The 19,525-nt window shown below is 35.1% G+C and overlaps 1 protein-coding gene across 2 annotated transcripts in view; it reads left to right on the plus strand.

Annotated features, from left to right (window-relative positions):
• LOC145277712 (sodium/hydrogen exchanger 8-like) overlaps positions 1-19,525 on the plus strand; it is a 102,705-nt gene that overhangs the window by 59,491 nt on the left and 23,689 nt on the right. For both annotated transcript variants that reach the window (XM_080129422.1, XM_080129414.1), the window contains exon 5: positions 14,924-15,007. In XM_080129422.1, the coding sequence (XP_079985548.1) occupies positions 14,924-15,007 (84 nt within the window). The remainder of the gene's footprint in view (positions 1-14,923; positions 15,008-19,525) is intronic.

Below are 19,525 nucleotides of genomic sequence, written 5' to 3' on the forward strand. Positions count from 1 at the left end.
GAAAATGATAAAGCAGAGACAAGCTCGCAACGTCTCTTGTGTGGGAAAGGGGTTGCAGGGAAGAGAAAAGGGGCATCCTCCACTAGGCTACAAAGTCTATTTTGAACTCTGTCAAGGCAGAATAAGGTGCCTCTAGCAGCTCCTGCCCAAATGTGACAACAGTACTCCATCCTTGGACATACCTGACTCTTATATAGGTAGAGAATTGTATCAGCAGTGAGATATCTACTGAAGCGGTAGAAAGATCCCACCATTTTTCCAGTGACCTTACCAACGGATTTGATGTATGTGTTCTATTTCAGATCAGAAGTAAAAGGGCAGAAGCTTGTCAAAACATGGAGCCTCTCCAAGATGAGAACCATTCATTTCCATTGATGTCAGACAGGGATCAGAGCATTGATGATGTAAAGATAAAAGCTTGGTTTTAGATGCATTAAAAGTAACCAGCTAATTCTTTCCCCATTGTACCACATACTCAAGATCAGAGGAGAAAGAATCAGAGAACTTGGTCATTTAAGGCCTTTGAAGCGTTGCCATAGATGGTAGTCTCGTCAGCATAAATGTTTATGAATGATCTTCGGATGTGATTTGGGAGATCATTGATGTAGTTCAGGGAGAGAGTTGGGCCCAAGATGGATCCCCTGAGGAACTCCAGCATTAATGCTGTGAGCTTCTGATTTCTGCTCATCAACCACTACTCTTATGAACCTATCAGAGAAAATAATAATTGAGAAGTCATTTCCAGCTATACCATAAAAATACCATTAAGAAAAAAAAAAAATTCTAAATTTAAAGGAAAAATATTAAACCATATATAAACTTCTTCCAACAAACCTGTTGCAAATGTAGCTGCTTCACTGCATGAACTTTTACTCACCCCCTCCTCCAGTAACAATGAAATAGCAATTTCCCTTAATCACTTTGAGGAGTGTAATTTTGAATAGATATATTACATTTCCATACTAACCCAGTAACATTAACTACCCACGCGGGGTCGCAAAAATACCTGGATTAGGACCCAGGCGCCGGGTAAACCCTTTCGGTGCTGATGGATCCGTAGATCTTCCCAGGTCATCCGTCTAGGAGAAGGAAAACTCTGAAACTAAACCTAAGGGGAGAGAGGCCTCTCCAGTCTTGGATGACAACCTTCCTAGAGCTGGTGACTCAAACAAATTACCGGCCTTCAAACCTAAACTGCTTAAGGAGTAGATAGGCACTGTCTATCGCCCGGCTTCCATACTCCTTCTTTGCCTATTAGCCAGGCATAGAGGTCGAATCACAGGGATTCGACAGAAACATACAGTGGTCGATCTTGTTATATAATATTGGGATGTTTGTAGTGGCATGTCGCGCATGGAAAGGGACCCTGCACTCATCCCTGGGGGGCTTTCCTGAGGCCACAGTCCTAGTAGATGGAAGGTCAACTGATGGTCTACTTATATTACGTGTATGGTATTCTGCATAACCACTTGTTCAGCACCCCTTACCTAGACTGAAACTCTTAAACAAAAAAAAAATGACAGTACAATCTAAAATTATGCTTAAACCAGGACAAAACTCAAACAAAACTAAATTGCCTTGAGGCTTGCATTTACAAACATCCATGGGCTTAGAATTAATTTAAATGATGTTGAAGCATTTCTCCTAACAAACACCCCAGATATCTTAGCAGTAAGTGAGACTAACCTACACTCCTCCATCCCCTCTAACTACTTTAACATGCCCGGATATCTCTCACTCTGCTGTAAGGACTCTGACAGACATATGCACGGGCTTGGAGTCTATATTCGAAACACCCTCCTCTTGACTAGAGAAACAAAACTAGAATCAGACGATCAAGCCTTTATGTGCTTTAGACTTAACATGCAACATAACATTAGTTACTTTTATTTTCTCTACCGCTCTCCCTCAACCCAGAACTGTACCCTAATAAACAAAGTCTTTAACAGCATAGATACAGCACTTTCCCTCAACACTAGTTCACAAGGGCATGTATTTGGTGACTTCAATGTCCACCACAACAACTGGCTTGGATTTTCTACGTACACAGATGCAGGTAGTAGCACAACACATAGCTTCTCTATATCTTATTCCCTATCACAGATGGCTACGTTTCCAACCCGTTTCCCAGACCAGCAAGAACAACACGCATCACTTTTAGATCTGTTTCTGACCACAGTTCCCGATGATTGTGTTACAAATGTCCACAGCCCATTTGGGAATGCTGATCATGTAGTGATAATAGTTGAAATCGCCCTAAACTCTAGAGCTAAAATGGAAGAGCCATTGCTCAAAACAACGAAATATTATAAAAAGGCTGATTGGGAAGCCATCAGGGATCTCATCAGAGACGCTCCATGGCGAAATATCTTTTCACTTCCTACTGAACAGTGTGCAGATGGGATTACTGGATGGTTCAAAACAGCAATTGAAGCACATGTTCCCACTTGGGAATTTTATAACAATGGTTTACTTCTACTTGTGCAGCGGCTATCACGCAAAGGCAGCATGCGTACCGTAGATTTAACCGACATAAGTCCAATTCAAACAGACAGAAGTATATAGAAACCAGAAATAACTGTAAGAAAGAAATAGTGACACCTAAGGGAGAATTTATTAAAACCACCAAAAATGCATCGAAGCACAGAAATTAGGAACCCATGACTTCTGGAAAATCTACACCAGTGTAGTAAATAATGGGCAATCAATAATTGCCCCACTATCCAAGAATCATGAAGTTGTTTACTCAGTAACTGAGAAGGCTAACATGCTTGCCAGTCGGTTTGCCTCCAACTCCACACTGGACCCTGTTAACCACCGCCTCCCTGACTTTCCTTTGCGGACAGACGCCACACTAGATGATCTGAAAATCACCCCTTCTCACGTGCATGCTATCATAAAAAATCTTGACATTTCAAAAGCATGTGAACCTGATCTCATCCCAGCTGTGCTATTAAATGCTCCGCCAAAGTAGCTTCAGTTCTCTCCAAACTTTACAACAAATGCCTTAATGAATCTTGCTTTCCTGCCTGCTGGAAAACTGCTTCTGTGGTACCAGTTTTCAAGAATTCTGGCGAAAGAACTGACCCAGTAAATTACCGCTCCATTAGCCTCCTCCCACTTTCGCCAAAATATTTGAGTCCATAATTAACCAAGTTCTAGTCTATCACCTTACAGATGCTAAACTTTTGACTGACCAACAATATGGATTTAGGCAAGCCCATTTCACCGCAGACATACTAACTGTAATCTCTGAGCGTATATACCATTCACTTGACAAAGCAGGGGAGGGTACAGTGGTAGCTCTAGATATATCTAAGACTTTTGACAGAGTATGGCATGAAGGTCTTCTCAAGAAAATCAGATCATACGGTATCACTTGAAGAATACTTAACATAATTAGATCCTTCGTAGATAAGAGAAAAATCCAGGTTGTCCTCGATAGTCATACATCTAAACAATATGATATAAATGTGGGAGTGCCTCAGGGGTCTATCCTTGGACTGCTATTATTCCTAATATTCATAAATGATCTCTCTGACAAAATTGTCTGTGAGATGGGTATATATGCTGATGACAGCACGCTCTATAACAGACACGACAGGAAAACAAATGAACACATATCTAAAGAAGTGGCAGAAACACTAGAGGATGACCTCCGATCTGTAGTGGAATGGGGACAGAAATGGATGGTCTTATTCAATGCTGCCAAGACTAAACTGGTTTCCTTCAATAACTACAAGAAACCTTCTCTACCACCAATAGCAATGGCCAAAGACTCTTTATCTGAAAGTACATCTTTTAAACTCCTGGCTTAACGTTCACAGGAAATATGAGTTTGAACAATTACATTGAGAACATTGCCAGGACCGCTGCGAAAAAGGTGGGTTCTCTCTACCATGCTAGAAAGCTACTAATGCCCAAAAGTATCCTGTACCTCTATAAGGCCACCATTCACCCATGTATGGAGTATTGTTGTCATATTTGGGCTGGTGCATCTGCTACTAGTCTCTCGCTCCTAGACAAGGTTCAAAAGCTGTCATCTAAGCTTCAGCCTCTGTCCCATCGATGAAATGTAGCATCCCTCTACTTGTTCTACAAGTACTTTAATGGTGAATGCTCCGACGAACTGCAAGCACTTGTACCCCCTTGAAGTAAATACCCCCGGCAGACCTGAAAAGCAGCAAAATCACACTCCTTCACAGTTGAGATCCCTAGATGTAAGAGAGCCTTCTACTTCAGTAGTTTCTTCCCCAGAACTGCTAGACTTTGGAATTCCTTTTCAGGTTCCTACTTCCCCAACTGTACTGACATGCAGAAGTTCAAGTGTAACGTGAACCGACATCTTGCTGCCCAACTCCCCACATAGTACTCCTATAGCTTATGTCCCTGATAGTAGCCCCCTACATCAAAGTGGCAATGTGCCTTGTTTGGAGTGAAAATGTAATTAAAAAAAAAAAAAAGCTGGAGATCTTATGGAGTAGACCTTTTTGCCATACCCTATCAAAAGCCTTAGGTATGTCAAGAGCAATTGCTCTAGAAACAAAGTGAGATTCACTAATTCCATGAGAAATAACCATTATCACATCTACTGTAGATCTAGCAGAATGGAAATCATATTGTATGTCACTAAGAAAATTATTTTTGCTGAGGTAGTTGACTACTCAATTTAACAGATTCCAGCAACTTACTCATGATGCACAGAAAACTTCTTGGTCTATACTGAAAGGGAAATGACCGATCACCTGAATTCTTAAATACGGGGCATACTGATGAGGTTTTCCAGGGTGTTAGGAAACAATCCTCCTTAAGATAATGCTTAAACAGCTTTGTATGTATGGGAGCTAGTTCTAGTTGAAACTTTTTCAGCACTATAATTGGAATGCCGTCAGAGCCAGTTGCTTTACTGAAATCAGGTTTTTTCATTAGCTTAGCAACATCATGCACAGATATTTGTATTCCACATAGCATGTTTTCAGATATAGAAGGAAATATGAGGGGTTAGCAGTATTGATCGCAAAGGGTAGAATTAGCTGCAAAGTTCTTGGCAAGGAGTTTGGCTTTGTCTGATGCTGATGAGATTACCTCAGGTTCATTGATGATGATTGGAATAGAACATACATTTCTGGACCCTGTTTGTAATTTACCAAAACTGGTGGGAACCAAGCAGCTGCTCAACTACTTTGGACTGAGCATACAACTCTTTTGCATTCTTTATTACTCTTTTACAGTAGTTGCTGGCAGTCCTGAAAGTCACTTTAGTCTCAGTACATCTATTGCGTTGGAAGCAATGGAAAAAGTGATTTTGGCAGCAGCACATTCAGGAGAGAACCATGGCTGGTTGTTGGATTTCTTTTGGAAGGGTATGAAGTGATCTATACCTACAATTAACCATTCTGTCAGGTCTGATACTATAGAGGACATATTCTTTTTAAACATGGAACGCAGAGGTAGATCTGATATAAAAGTACAGAAGCTATCCCAGTCAGCCATAGAGTATCGATATACTGTACAATAGAGAGGTATGTCTGAGGATTTATTACATTTTGTTTTTATCTTAACTGATACAACCGAGTCATCAGAGAATCTCAGTGGAGACAGAACGGAGGATGAACATGTTGTGGAGGCAATAGATAACAAATATAAATGCAGTGGTGTAAGCAAGTGTAATGCAGAAGCACATATAGGGTAATTTAGGGTCTTCTTTGGAGATATCCTTACCACATGGAAAACCATCTCTAATGTAGGCACATTTTCCATGCTCATGGCGATCTTCTAGGGAAATAGGCAGTCCAATACCAGTTTCGCTTAGGAATAATAGGTTTGGTTTAGTTTCCTGTAATTGGGTTTCAACCTTTGGAAGGTTGGAACGTAGACCCCTGATGTTGGAGAAGGAGACATAGTAGTTGGGGGGTCTATGTTGATAGTTGGAGTTCTTGGTTTTATCATGTATTTTTTCTGGAAACTTTTTCATGGAGTTTTGGGATTTGTGGAACAAGTCTACAGACTTGGTTAGAGCAGGGCAGAGAGGGAGAAAAAGAAATGAAGAAATATATATATATCTTTTTTTTGTAGCTCATAAGGTAAAGCCGTAAGGAGTTTATTTGTCTGCAGAAATAGTTTGTTTTATTCTTAACTGAATGAGTTCAATGGTTAACTTTTGTATTTGGTTCTTTCATTGAGCACTTTTCCCTAGTTTTTATCACGCTGATTTGTTTGGACCAATCTATTGAGTTAGGTTGCTTCAGAGAATTAGTCTAACCTACATATATACACTTGCATACACACACACACATATACGGTCAGATGCGAATAATATTTCTTTGAAATTTTCAACTGATAATTCTACGCATATTTAACTTCCATTGTCTTTATAAAAACAGTAACTATATTTCTCTCACACTAATTATTGTAAGTCTTTTTTTATTTAGATTATTTTTTTAACAGAATTATCAGTTAATAAAATTGTACAGAAATCTCTCTCTCTCTCTCTCTCTCTCTCTCTCTCTCTCTCTCTCTTTCTTTCTTTCTTTCTTTCTTTCTTTCTTTTTTTTTTTTTTTTTTTTTTTTTTTTTTTTTTTTTTTTTTTTTTTTAACAAAATTTAAAAAAATTCCAGTTAGGAAAATTACTTTATAATTAATTCATACTTGCGCGTAAAAAAATAATTTCAATAAGAAATAACCGTCTTTGTTTATAATTATTTTTTAAATCAAAGTACGAATAATTAATTAATTTTAAATAAACACTTTCATCTTTGTTTCTTATTTAGATTTTTTTTAGTAAAAAAAAGCGTTTAATGAAATTTTGCATAAACATTTTATATAAGCATTCTCTTTCTTTCTCACTAATTGTTATAATTTTTTTATTTTTTTTCTCCTTTTTTTATTTTATTTTTTTATTGCATTTTCATCCAAAACAAAGCACAGTGCCACTTTGAAGTAGGGGACTACTATCTGAGACATAATTGCAAGGATACCATCTAGGGAGTTGAACTTAAATTATACATGTTCATTTTGGCTTTTTCAAATTAGCTATCCATCATGACTCAATCGTTATTAACTTCAGCTATTAATCTAAAAATTAGTGGTTCAAATTAAACTGTGGTCAATTAAATTTTTAAAAATCTTTTTAATTAATTTTTTTTCTGCTTTATAATATAGAGAGTCAAAAAAATCATGTGACTTGCACATTTTTATTTAAATAAAATGGATTTTAAAAATTCTACTTAAAAAAATTAATTAAATTACAAAAGATATCAGATAAAATAGTAAATTATTTTAATGTTTATGGATTGAAAATATTATTTACCCTCCTCGCCCTCCTAAAAATACTTCTTGCCTTTATGTATGCATTTATGTTGAGATGAGAATGTTCATTATTAATGAAATAAAATGAACATTGAAATGTTAATTTAAAATCAACAGTTAGAATAGTAACTGTAATTTAATGTTTCAATCACTGGCAGCCATGATGTAGTCAATCCATTTGGGTGAAATATTCCAATAGCCCTATGCCACACATGAAATGTTTTGAAAGAATTTATTTCGGTAAACCAAAAGAGTCCTGGGTAATTCAGAGTAGAGACATTTAGTATTATATCTATTATAATAAAGCCATATTCCTGTTTGTTCACATATGTCGTATATGACATAGCAGATGATATATGTGATGTTTGTCCATCGCTTGCAAAGATGACTGATTATACAATTGTCTGCAATATCATAATTTGCATGTGAATTGGTTTAAAGTGAAGAGAACTTGTGCAGCATTGTCCACACTCTCTCGCTTGGAAAAATAATTTGGATCCAATGGCAAGACATAGTCAGGACGACTGGAGATTGTTCCCAAGTGCAGGAGTTGCTAGAAACTTGCCAGAGTTTAGTCAAAGTAACTACCTATGGGACTTCACTCCAAATTTTCTTTTAGGGTTGTTTCCCTTAGATTAGACTGCCTTTCAAGGCTGACGAGCTCAACCTACCTGGGTTTGGAATAGGAGTTTTCTTTCTCTTTAAAACATAATTAAAAAGAAATCCAACACATACAACACTCAGAGCAAGGAGTCATAAACTGCTGTGCTCTGCGCAAAGTTCAAACGCAGGAGTATTTTGGTTGACCCAAAAAAATTCTTTAAAAATGTTTCATGTGTAATATAGGACTGTTGGAGTATATCACCTATTTCACCCAAATTGATTGACTACATCATGGCTGCCAGTGATTGAATAAATATATATATATATATATATATATTATATATGCAGTATACATCATATGATGTAATAGCAAATAGAAACATTTAAAAAAGGAGGTGGGGAGCAAAAATGAAAGTAAAGATTCCTGGGCAATGCCCTGTAGATTATCTAGTGTATATAATCAGCAGAAGTTTACTATCTACATTTTTGCAAACTAGGATCGAATGGGAGACTCTAAGAACTAAAGACTAAAGCAAATAAATATATACACACATATGAGTTAGTATAAAAGCTTAAGAAAGGCATACAAACAAATTGCACTGATGATTATTCAGTGCTTATATTGAACAGATAAAATATGACATGCTTTTACTAAGACAGAAGCAAAATCTGATGATTGTCTCCCATAGGTGTGAAACCTGATGAAATGTTGAATCTGTAAAGGAAGTTGTAACTTTAAAAAAATATTATATACGATGTATTGTCTCAACATGTGAAATAGCTTGTCATTTAATTAGGAAGTAGAATAGGTTGTTTTAAAAACAACATTTTTTTTTAGTTTAGTCATGTAGGCGTCATTGTTGTGACATTAGATGACTACAGTCAATAAAAGTAATGATATGGTTGACTAGGCAGACAAAGGAGTGGTGAGCTTTTATGATTACCTGCTATTCTATTGTAGTAGCTCCACTTTTGTTAGTGTGTCAACTTGTGAAAAAATTTTATCAATGATTTCTGTTATGTGTTCAACAACCCTGTTTTTTTTTGTTTTTTTTGTTATTTTTTTTTCTAGGTATGGACAAAATGAATGGTTAATTCCAAAAGTTTTTTTTTAGGTTTTTACCCCCACCTTCATTTCGAAATTCACCAAAATTCAGCAAATTGATTAATTTTAATATTTATTAATTAGTGATCACCAAACATAATTAATCTATTATTTTATCACGAATTCAAGTGAAAATATATTTTGTGTAAACAAAACACCTTTATTAAAGTTAAATGTCAAATTTTATTTTTCTTAAAATAAAGCATCATTGATTTTAATGATAAAAATCATTTAAATATATACCAATCAAATATCATGAAAAATAGCCTCTAGGTTCTGTATTAATAAAATCAATATACCTCTAAGAAAAAAATCATTTATCGAATAAACAATATTATCCTGTAATAAAGCATTGTTTATTTAAAATTTTCCAAAGAAAAAGAAAATGATCTCATAATATTTTACGTGTAATTTTACAAGATGATTTTTTAATAGTTCCCTTTTGCATATGAAAGTGCAATCATCAGCAAAAGAAATTTTTTTTAATCATAAAAACAAAAATAGACTTGACAATGTTCAGTTTACAAAAATATTGAATTTTGGACTAAATTTTACAAACGTTTTACTTCAAAATCTATAGACGGACATTAGTATATAAACAGACGAAATTTGCACTCAATATCAATAATTATTTTCAGAGATGATGTCATCGAACTTAATTTACTTATTAAAATTGTCATTATAATGTTTTTAAAAATAAATAATTCTTTTTTTTTTAAATTTTCCATATATAAATTACAGGCTGGACAGAAAATTCTAAGAATATATATATTGAAAAACAAAGAAAAACAGTGAAGGTAACAGATGATACAAAAAAATCATGTTATATAAAATTAACTGAACTGATGAATAACAAAAGAGTATCTTGTATATAAAATCAAAAATAATAGAATTAGTTATAATTATCTCTACTTGCCTAAATCTGAGTTGCTATTCTATTAAATTGGTTAAAATGACTGAATTGAATGTTTCTTTTTTGGATAATTATGCAATTATTATTAAAAAGTATTATTTTTTAATATAAATTTAGTCTCTTAGAACATTAATATTTTGATAAATCCATTAAAAAATATATACTCCATTATAAGCCACACCCACTTTTACACATTACTGATTTATTTGCTCTATGATTTGATTAATAGGTGCTGCATGTGGGATTTTCAGTTTCTTAATTGGTTTTATTTTTTTTTTTTTTTTCAAATTGTGTGACTATATCTTTGTGAGAGTTGAGAATAATGAATAAGTCTCAATTTGATAAAACGTTGTGTTGTGATAATCATGTTAGATTTAGGGCCAGATTCCGTTAATTAAACCATAGTATCATTTGGCCATTCAGATTGGAGTATGAAAAAAATAACTTCTGAAGAAAATAAATTTTAACAAGTGAAGATTTGCACATGAAAAGATGAAGGTCGGAAAGGTGACTGTTTCCCTCCTTTAGCAATGTGGTTGAGAAGTAGAGAATGGGGGACTTGTTTTTCTTTTGGAAAATACAGCATATGTTGTTCAGGGTATGTACTTGAAAATATTTTAATAAATTTTCCACTAAGCATATCGAGTATATCCTTTTGATTAAAACAATTATGACCAAAATAGACAAGTGGTCATCTTTTATTTCTTATTTTTATTTACTGCTTATTACAATGCAAAGTAAAAGTTTGTATATCTACATTTTTTTTATTAAAAATGACAAATTCAAAAAGGGTTGTGAAAGTTTCTGTGGCAATAAATTTAATAGAAGTGATACTAAACAACTTATTAATGTGTATAATCAATATTTTAATGTGTATAGGCTTGTCTAGTGTGTGTGTATACCCATACACACACATATATATACACATCATAAATTAGTAATTTAAATTCTATGGCGTAAAATGATTAAGTTTCAAATCTGGAACTTTTATTATATGCAAGACAAAGAATACAATTCAAAAGTATATCTCCTTAACCTATAGGTTTTATTTTTTTTAACTTAACCATTTCACGTTGTAGAATTTAGATTACTAATTTATGATTTATTTGCTCTATCTGGTATATTGAGCAATTTTTTTATTTAGCTGGGATTGTCTTTATAAAATATTACAGCCAATATTTTGTAAGACCAATAATCACTTGATTTCCATACCAGTAGATCTATTGCATTACACTATTCTGAAGTGTGTGTGTGTGTGCGCGCAAACACTGTACTTAGAGCTAGCTGCAGGAAAAAGACCCATTGACCGCCATGTACAACAATACAAAGACAAACTCAAAATCACCCTGAAAAACACTGGATTTGACATTCACACCAGGGAAACAATAGCTCAGGATTGGCACCTGTCACGCTGATCTATCACATTCAGTTCCAAACAATATGAAACAGAAAAGAGAAGACTTGTGGAAATTAAGAGGCAGGCAGGAAAAAAACTGAGAACAGCCTCGTCCCCACCAAGCTTTGCTTGCCTTCTCTGCCCACACAGATGCTATGCTCATATTAGTCTGAGAAGCCATCTGTGAGCCAAACACTAAAGAAAAACAACCACTAAAAAAGAAAAGGAAATTGAAATTCTCGGATATGAGAAATCGTTCGCTGACAATGATGAGTGATAGGATGATTCCAAATTTTTCACCCTTTCTATTCTAATTTCCTGATTCCAATACAATTAGCAATTTTGATTCTTTTTAAAATTTGTAAATATTTAGAGATTTGTTGCTTTTTTAATTTTGCAAATTAATCTATAATCCCAATGTAATGTCCACATATATTTTGCAAACATAAAAAAAATACACCTAAGGAGGAGGACCTTACGTGAGTAGGTCTTTCTAAATATTTTTTCTCAAATCTTTTCTTTGTAATTGATTAAAAAATGTGAGACGCCTAAAGAATTGTTTTGATTTTAAAACAAAGCCAATTTGTATTAATTTGTTGCGAGTGTGAAAAATACTATTTGAAGTTTTTCATAAACAATTGAAAGTAGTCAAACATTGAGTATGCAAAATAAGAAGGTGGAAAGAAACAGGGAGCAGGTAAAGATAAAGAGAGCAGATGAAGACAGAAAGTGGGTGAAGAGAGAGAGAGAGAGAGATTGATTTTTTTTATAGTAAAATGAAAAAAAAAAAATACATAACGAATTTGTACATTAACATCCTCACTTAAATCGTCACCCCTAAAATATAATTAAATTCTTTTAGGTAATGACGTGTGGACACATCAGGAAAAGTTGATGGAAAGAAAAAAAATTATTTTAGAATTTGTAGTTGGAGATTAGTTCCGTGTAACATAAAATGATAATCATGTCAATATTTGTTTTTCTTTATTTAGAAAGATATGTAATTAAAAATGCTATTTTTTGTTGAAGATTATCATACAAGTAATATGTATCATACTGTATTATTTTTTGTTTGTATGGATGGGAGAAGGTTTATGGATGGTATAATGGATACTAACACAAGTTATGGAATTGGCTAAGAGTTTTGATCCAATCTGATTGATTAAATGCACTTTAACTGTAAAATCTCATTTGCAAAGTTATGAACTCACCTCCTCTTTAGCTATCAATTTTGGACTCAACCAGAGTGCCCCTTTTCCCTTTTTTTCGGGAGCTGGTTTAACCCCACTTTAAAAACGCCCTCGTGTTACATTTTGCATTGGTGGAAAAGCAAATAAATACTAATAAAATAACGTATTTGATGAATCATTTTTATACTAGTGAGACTTGTTGAAATTCCACAACGGCACCTTTCATATGTAATATATTGCTGCTGGACATTCTGTAGACGTTCAGCATGGAGACCCTGCGATATTATTGTAGCCCTTTTGTTAAAACTGTAAAAGTATTTAAGTAATCTGGTTAATGTAGTGCCAGAATATATCTGGTTATTACTTTTTATTTCCAATATCCTTATAGAAGTCTGACATCTTTTCATTGTATGGATGCCCAGTACGAATGGAAACCCTACGATATCATAACATCTTTATACAGAACAGATACTACCTTTGGATCCTAGTAAGAAGACCGAGAAGATTTATTTTAGTTTCACATACGGTCCAAAAGTGACATGATTCTTTTTAAAATTTAATTAATTTTTTTTTACATTGAAAAAATAAAATACAGTTAATAAGACTACAATTTAAACAAATATTCTACTTTAACTGTAAATATTTCTGAGACGTCACATTTATATTATTAAAATGTTAATGTAAATTAAAATTATTTGCCAAATTAAGTGTATTTCAAATAATACCATAAGGTTTGGTCGATGGGTTGACATGTTGACAAGCATTAGAGTATCAGCAGCAGCTGTTAGACCGACGTGATGGGCATAAAAAATAAAACTGTTCTTTCATTATTAAATAGTCCAAAAAGCAGTTGACATTTTTTTTAATAAGACAAACCAAGCTAAAGTCTTTATGCATGAATTTTACCCAAATTTATATGTATTCCATCTCCTATCCTTGCTATTCTTCTATTTAACTAAATTCGAGAGTGCATAGTTGGCTTAATTGATAGACATAAAAGACTATGGAATCGGCTATTAAGATCCATTGCGTTCATTTATGCCTCTATACTGCTGGAAAAATTTTCCACCTCTATATCGAGATAAAATTATCAACCGAGTTGAATTCTTCTTGGATTCTCCTAAAGCATTCCCTCCAACAATCTCTGCCAGACATTGTTGGTACATCCTCCATATGGCATCCAGTTGGTTTAATGGAATGTGCTCTGATAACCTCATTTCATTTTTACCCCCCCCCTCGATGTACACCTCTCCCAATAAACTGTTTAGCAACAAAATCCTATCCCTTCACTGCAGAGGTTCCTAAATGCCGGAAAGCCTTATACACTGATAGCTTCTTTCTTTGGACTGCTAAACTTTGGAATTCCCTTCCTGCTTCCATGACTGTACTGACATGCAAAAGTTTAAATGTAATGTAAACCGACATTTTGCTCATCTCCTCACATAGTCCCTTGTAAACATGGTCCCAAATAGTAACCTTTTACATCCAAGTGACAATATGCCTTGCTTGGGGTGAACAAGGATAAAAAAAAATGTAGGTATGATATATTTCAATTGATCTTTTACAGAATAATGGATTCTATAGGAGGGTGTCATAAGTTCTGACTTCCAGGAGTGATCAGTAAATTAAAGCCTTCTCTTATCGAGATTGAGGTAGTAAGAAGGTGCCCATATAGAAAAATAAAGACGTTTCAGCATTAAATAACCCTAAAACTGTGGATCTGCCATATAAAGACCAACTTAACTAATTCTTAATTAGTGTATCTATCTCTTTCAGTGTATGGTGGCTTATTTTTAATACAGTTTCAATTATTTTCGTACTTCTGCACTTGTTTTTCTGTGAGTTTGGCTTGGCATAGCCCGGCAGCCAACGATAATAGCCAGAATATACCAATCAAGTGGAAGGAAATAAAATAAACAAAAATAATAAAATAGACCTACCTGCATCTCCTAAGGTTGCAGTTACGCATTTGCTGCATCTCAACACAGCTCCAATCAGATGGTTTTCTTGGCAGAATGCGACAATCTCTTCCAATGATTGCAGGATAACTTCCAGGCTCGCTAGATTCATGTTGTTGGTACAGGAATGAAAGGTGGTTCTTGCCTTTGAACATGGTCATTACCTCAGAGAAAATCTGAATGTGAATAAAAAAAATTCAATGAAATTCTTTGCACAATTAAAATACTTTTTCTTTTCTTCAAATTTATCAGGTGTAGCACACGTTTGGCCAATCGCTTTTTCATTGACTGAGCACGCTCAGTATAATCCGGCCATTTATGTTGGCTATCGGGTTATGCTTTGCCAAACCCATGGAAAATGGTAAAATAAGTGCAGAAGTGCCATTATTTTTATATCTTTATAAAGCAATTTCTTTAACATTTTAATTTTTTCTTCTTTTTCATATTTAGAGTGAAGAAACTTTCAGTCCCACAGTTTTCTTCATTGTGTTACTTCCTCCGATCATCTTTGAATCCGGCTATAATTTACACAAGGTATGCTTTCTTTTTGTATTTCTTTTACCTGTGTAATTAAGAGCATGAACAATTGTCTTAATGATTATCAATTTAGACTGGAGTTGGCCAGCCAACTTTGTCCTTTTGAAATCTGTTGTGTCCATTTGGATACTTAAGAAAAGTGTGAACCTTTCCCCATTAAAGGCAATTCTCGCCAATTGTTTGCAATAGATTTTATATTTCTGTTCAGAAGCTTCACCTAGCACAGCTGCACCATAAAAAGAGATTAATTAAATCATTCTAAACAGACACTATCATGTACATTATTAGATTTAATTATATTAATTTGGACGCTACCCATGTGATCCACTAAATTCAAATAACATTGTATCTATTGTGATCATTTAAACATTTCATTACATTTGTAAAATAGCACTTTTCAATTGATTGTATATAGTACATGATGTTATTAAATAGTTATCCGCCTGATAGTCAGGGACCCGAACCTTGGATTAACCACTAAGGAGGTTGTCCTATCAGCAGATGCAAAGTACTGGGGCTGCTGTATTGCCATTTGGTGAATGGATTCTGCATCATGCAGTAGCTTCTGGTGGGGCTTCTCGATGCCATATTAGTAGGTAATTGTTACAGCTTTACCTTATTATGTTCTACAAAAAAAAAATTTCTTTGTTTTTTTTTTTCTCTCTTAATTTCCCCTCTCTGTTCTGCTTTAAGCAAGTCTGATGACCTAGTCCACAAATTCCAAAATTCCATCATGACAAGTTTGAGAAAAAATACACGATTAAACCCGGATCTCCAACTTCCAACGTAGACCTCCACTACCATGTCTCCTTCTCCAACATCAGGGGTCTACGTTCTAACCATCCAGAGGTTGAAACCCAATTACAGGAGACTAAACCAGACCTTTTATTTTTAAGTAAAACTGGCATTGGAGAGGCTATTTCCCTAGATGAGTTCGTAATTAAAGGATACTCTAACTTCTAAATCTGACCCCCAAGATCGCCATGGGCATGGAATATGTGCCTATATTAAAGATGGCTTTCCATGTAGTAGGGACATCTCCAGAGAAGATCCTAACTTACCCTATATGTTCTTTTGGGTTGCACTAGCTCACACTACTGCATTTATATTTACTCTCTATCGCTCGCACAACAGCAGAGTTACTATCTTTAAAAGCATATCTGAGAAAATTGACCAAGTTCTATCTGCTTATCCTTTAGCTAACATTCACGTATGTGGAGACTTCAATGTTCACAATGTGGAATGGTTGACCCACTTAAACAAGACCGACGATGAAGGGAGGGTCTGTCATGATTTCTCCATTGCTTATGACCTCACTCAGATTGTTCACGAACCCACCCTGACAATGACAGCCAGTATGCGAGCCTACTAGACCTTTTTCTCACAACTTGCCCTGAACTATGTTCAGTTTCTGTTCTGTCTCCTCTTGGATCTTCCGACCACTCTGTTGTATCAATTAAGATAAAAATGAAATGTAATAAGTCCTCATGTGTACCTCTCCATCGTATAGTATATCGATACACTATGGCTGACTGGGATAGCTTCCGTACATTTATATCGGATCTACCTCTGCGTTCCATGTTTAAAAAGGATGTGTCCTCTGTAGTATCAGACCTGACGGAATGGTTAATTGTAGGTATAGACCGTTTCATACCCTCGAAAGTTCCAGCAAAAAGCTAACAGCCAGCCATGGTTCTCTCCAGAATGTGCGGCTGCTGCCATTGCGCACAGAAATCACTTTTTCCACTGCTTCCAATGTAATAGATGTATGGAAACTAAAGCCGCTTTCAGGACTGGCAGCAACCATTGTAAGAAAGTAATAAAGAACGCAAGAGAGTTGTATGCTCAGTTCGTCAAGTCCAAAGTAGCTGAGCAGCGACTTGGTTCCCACCAGTTTTGGCAAATTGCAAACAGAATCCTGAACAGAAGTGTGTGCTCTATCCCAACTATCATCATTGGACCTGAGGTAATCTCGTCAGCATCAGATAAAGCCTTTGCGACCAAAGCCGTCAACCCCCAATATTTCCTCCTGTATCAGAAAACATGCTATGTGATATAAAAATATCTGTACGTGATGTTGCCAAGCTAATCAAAAACCTTGATTCCAGTAAAGCAACCAGCCCTGACGGTATTCCAATTATAGTACTCAAAAAAATTCAACCAGAACTAGCGCCCATACTTACAAAACTGTTTAAACGTTGTCTTAAGGAGAATAGCTTCCCATCACCCTGGAAAATCTCATCAGTATGCCCTGTATTTAAGAATTCAGGTGATCGCTCATCCCCCTCTCAGTACAGGCCAATAAGTCTCCTGTGCGTCATGAGTAAGTTGCTGGAATCTGTTAAATAGAGAAGTAATCAACCATTTCAGCAAAAATAACCTTCTTAGTGACATGCAATATGGTTTCTGTTCTGCTAGATCTACAGCAGATGTGCTTACAGTTATATCTCATAGGATTAGTGAATCTTTCGACGGAGGCAACCTTTCTAGGGCAATTGCTCCTGACATATCTAAGGCCTTTGATAGGGTATGGCATAAAGGTTTACTTCACAAGATCTCCAGCTATGGTATAGCTGGAAATGTTTTCTCAATTATTAAATCATTTCTCTCTGATAGGTTCATAAGAGTAGTAGTTGATGGGCAAAAATCGGAAGCTCACAGTATTAATGCTGTTCCTCAGGGGTCCATCCTGGGCCCAACTCTTTTCCTGATCTATATTAATGATCTTCCAAATCACATCCTTACATCATTCATAGACATTTATGCTGATGACACTACCATCTATGGTAGCACATCTAAGACAGTAAACAACCAAGTTCTCTCCGATTCTCTCTCCTCTGATCTTGAGCACATGGTACAATGGAGAAATAGGTGGCTGGTTACTTTTAATGCATCTAAATCCAAGTTTCTATCTTTACATCATCGACATTCTGATCCCCATCTGGCATCAATTGAAATGAATGACTCTCGTCTTGAGGAGGCCTTAAGGTTTGACAAGCTTCTAGGCTTGACCTTTACTCCTGATCTTAAATTGAATACGTACATCAAATCTGTTGCCAAGGCCACTGGAAAAATGGTGGGATCCTTCTATCGATCCAGTAGATATCTCACTGCTGATGCAATTCTCTATCTATATAAAAGCCAGGTACGTCCAAGGATGGAATACTGTTGCTACATCTTGGCAGGAGCTGCCAGAAAGATAGTTCAAAATAGACTTCGTAGCCTCATAGGAGATGTCCTTTTCTTTTCCCTGAAACCTTTATCTCGCAGAAGAGATGTTGCAAGTTTGTCTCTACTGTATCGTTATTTTCATGGAAAGTGTTCGACTGAGTTTCAATCTATGGTCCCCCCTCGCCAAACTTTCACAAGAAACACTCGTCTAGCTGAAAGCACTATCAATAATTCTCCCCACTCTTTATCTGTGCCTAAACCTAAACGTAGATTCCATGAACGAAGCTTCTTTCTTACAGCTGCACGCTTGTGGAATTGTCTTCCGTTTTCCTGCTTTCCAGCTGACTACAATATGGTTGTCTTCAAGTCTAATGTAAACCAGTTCTTAATGAGCCGTTCCACTTGTTAACAAATTTACCGAATTTCCATTACTAACGATTACTATATTGTCCAATTTCTACTGTATACTCTTTAACGCTTATCCTCGAGTGGTCTCTTGGCCTTGAAAAGTGGTGATGCCTATGAAAAAAAAAAAAAGTCTAAAACAGACAAACCAAATTGTCGCAAAAGTTTCTGCCTATTTGTAAAACTCCATAAAGTAAGAACTAAAAGAAAAATCTGATTTAATCATTAAATTCATCACCGTTTTCTATGACCTCTTTGGATATAATTATGTTTACATATCAATTTTCAACCTACCTAGAGTGAATGCTACACCAGGTATGGCTATCAGTTATTTCCTCTGTCAACCTGACAATAAGTTTTATATCACATTCATAACATTCCTTCACTTTTCAAATGAAAAAGAAAATCAACTCATTTTCAAATTATACTCTTGAAGTCATGTTATGCCCTACATGGTATATATAAAAAATATGCTTGCAAATTTATGCATCACTCACCATATTCTCTGGATGTTACACCAACAGATTATAATTTCTTTAGAAATTGACAAAAATGGATTAAAGTTTACTTCAAGATGAGAAATCGAAAATAGAATAATTTCCTTTTTCAGTTACAATCAAAAGGAGTCTTATGAATGTGACATTAAAAACTTTTTTGACAGTTGGAAAAGGGTCATCAAGAAGAATGATAATGACATTATTGATTCAATACATGTTGCATTTTATTGATCCTGACAAAAAGAACTTTCCATACAAGTTGATATATTATTTTTGGTTGACGACATTGATAATATTTTTCATAAGTAGTCAAATGCAGGAAAGTGAGATTTGACTAGTGGACACATCACTTATTTCATTTAACACAAAAAAAACTTAGCAATTTGCACAAATAATTTCATCTCCAGTCTAAGATATTTGTATTTAAAATGTAGCATCAGCA

This window comes from Euprymna scolopes, chromosome 1, assembly GCF_053919585.1.
Source record: "Euprymna scolopes isolate OS-2025 chromosome 1, ASM5391958v1, whole genome shotgun sequence".
NCBI lineage: Eukaryota > Metazoa > Mollusca > Cephalopoda > Sepiida > Sepiolidae > Euprymna > Euprymna scolopes.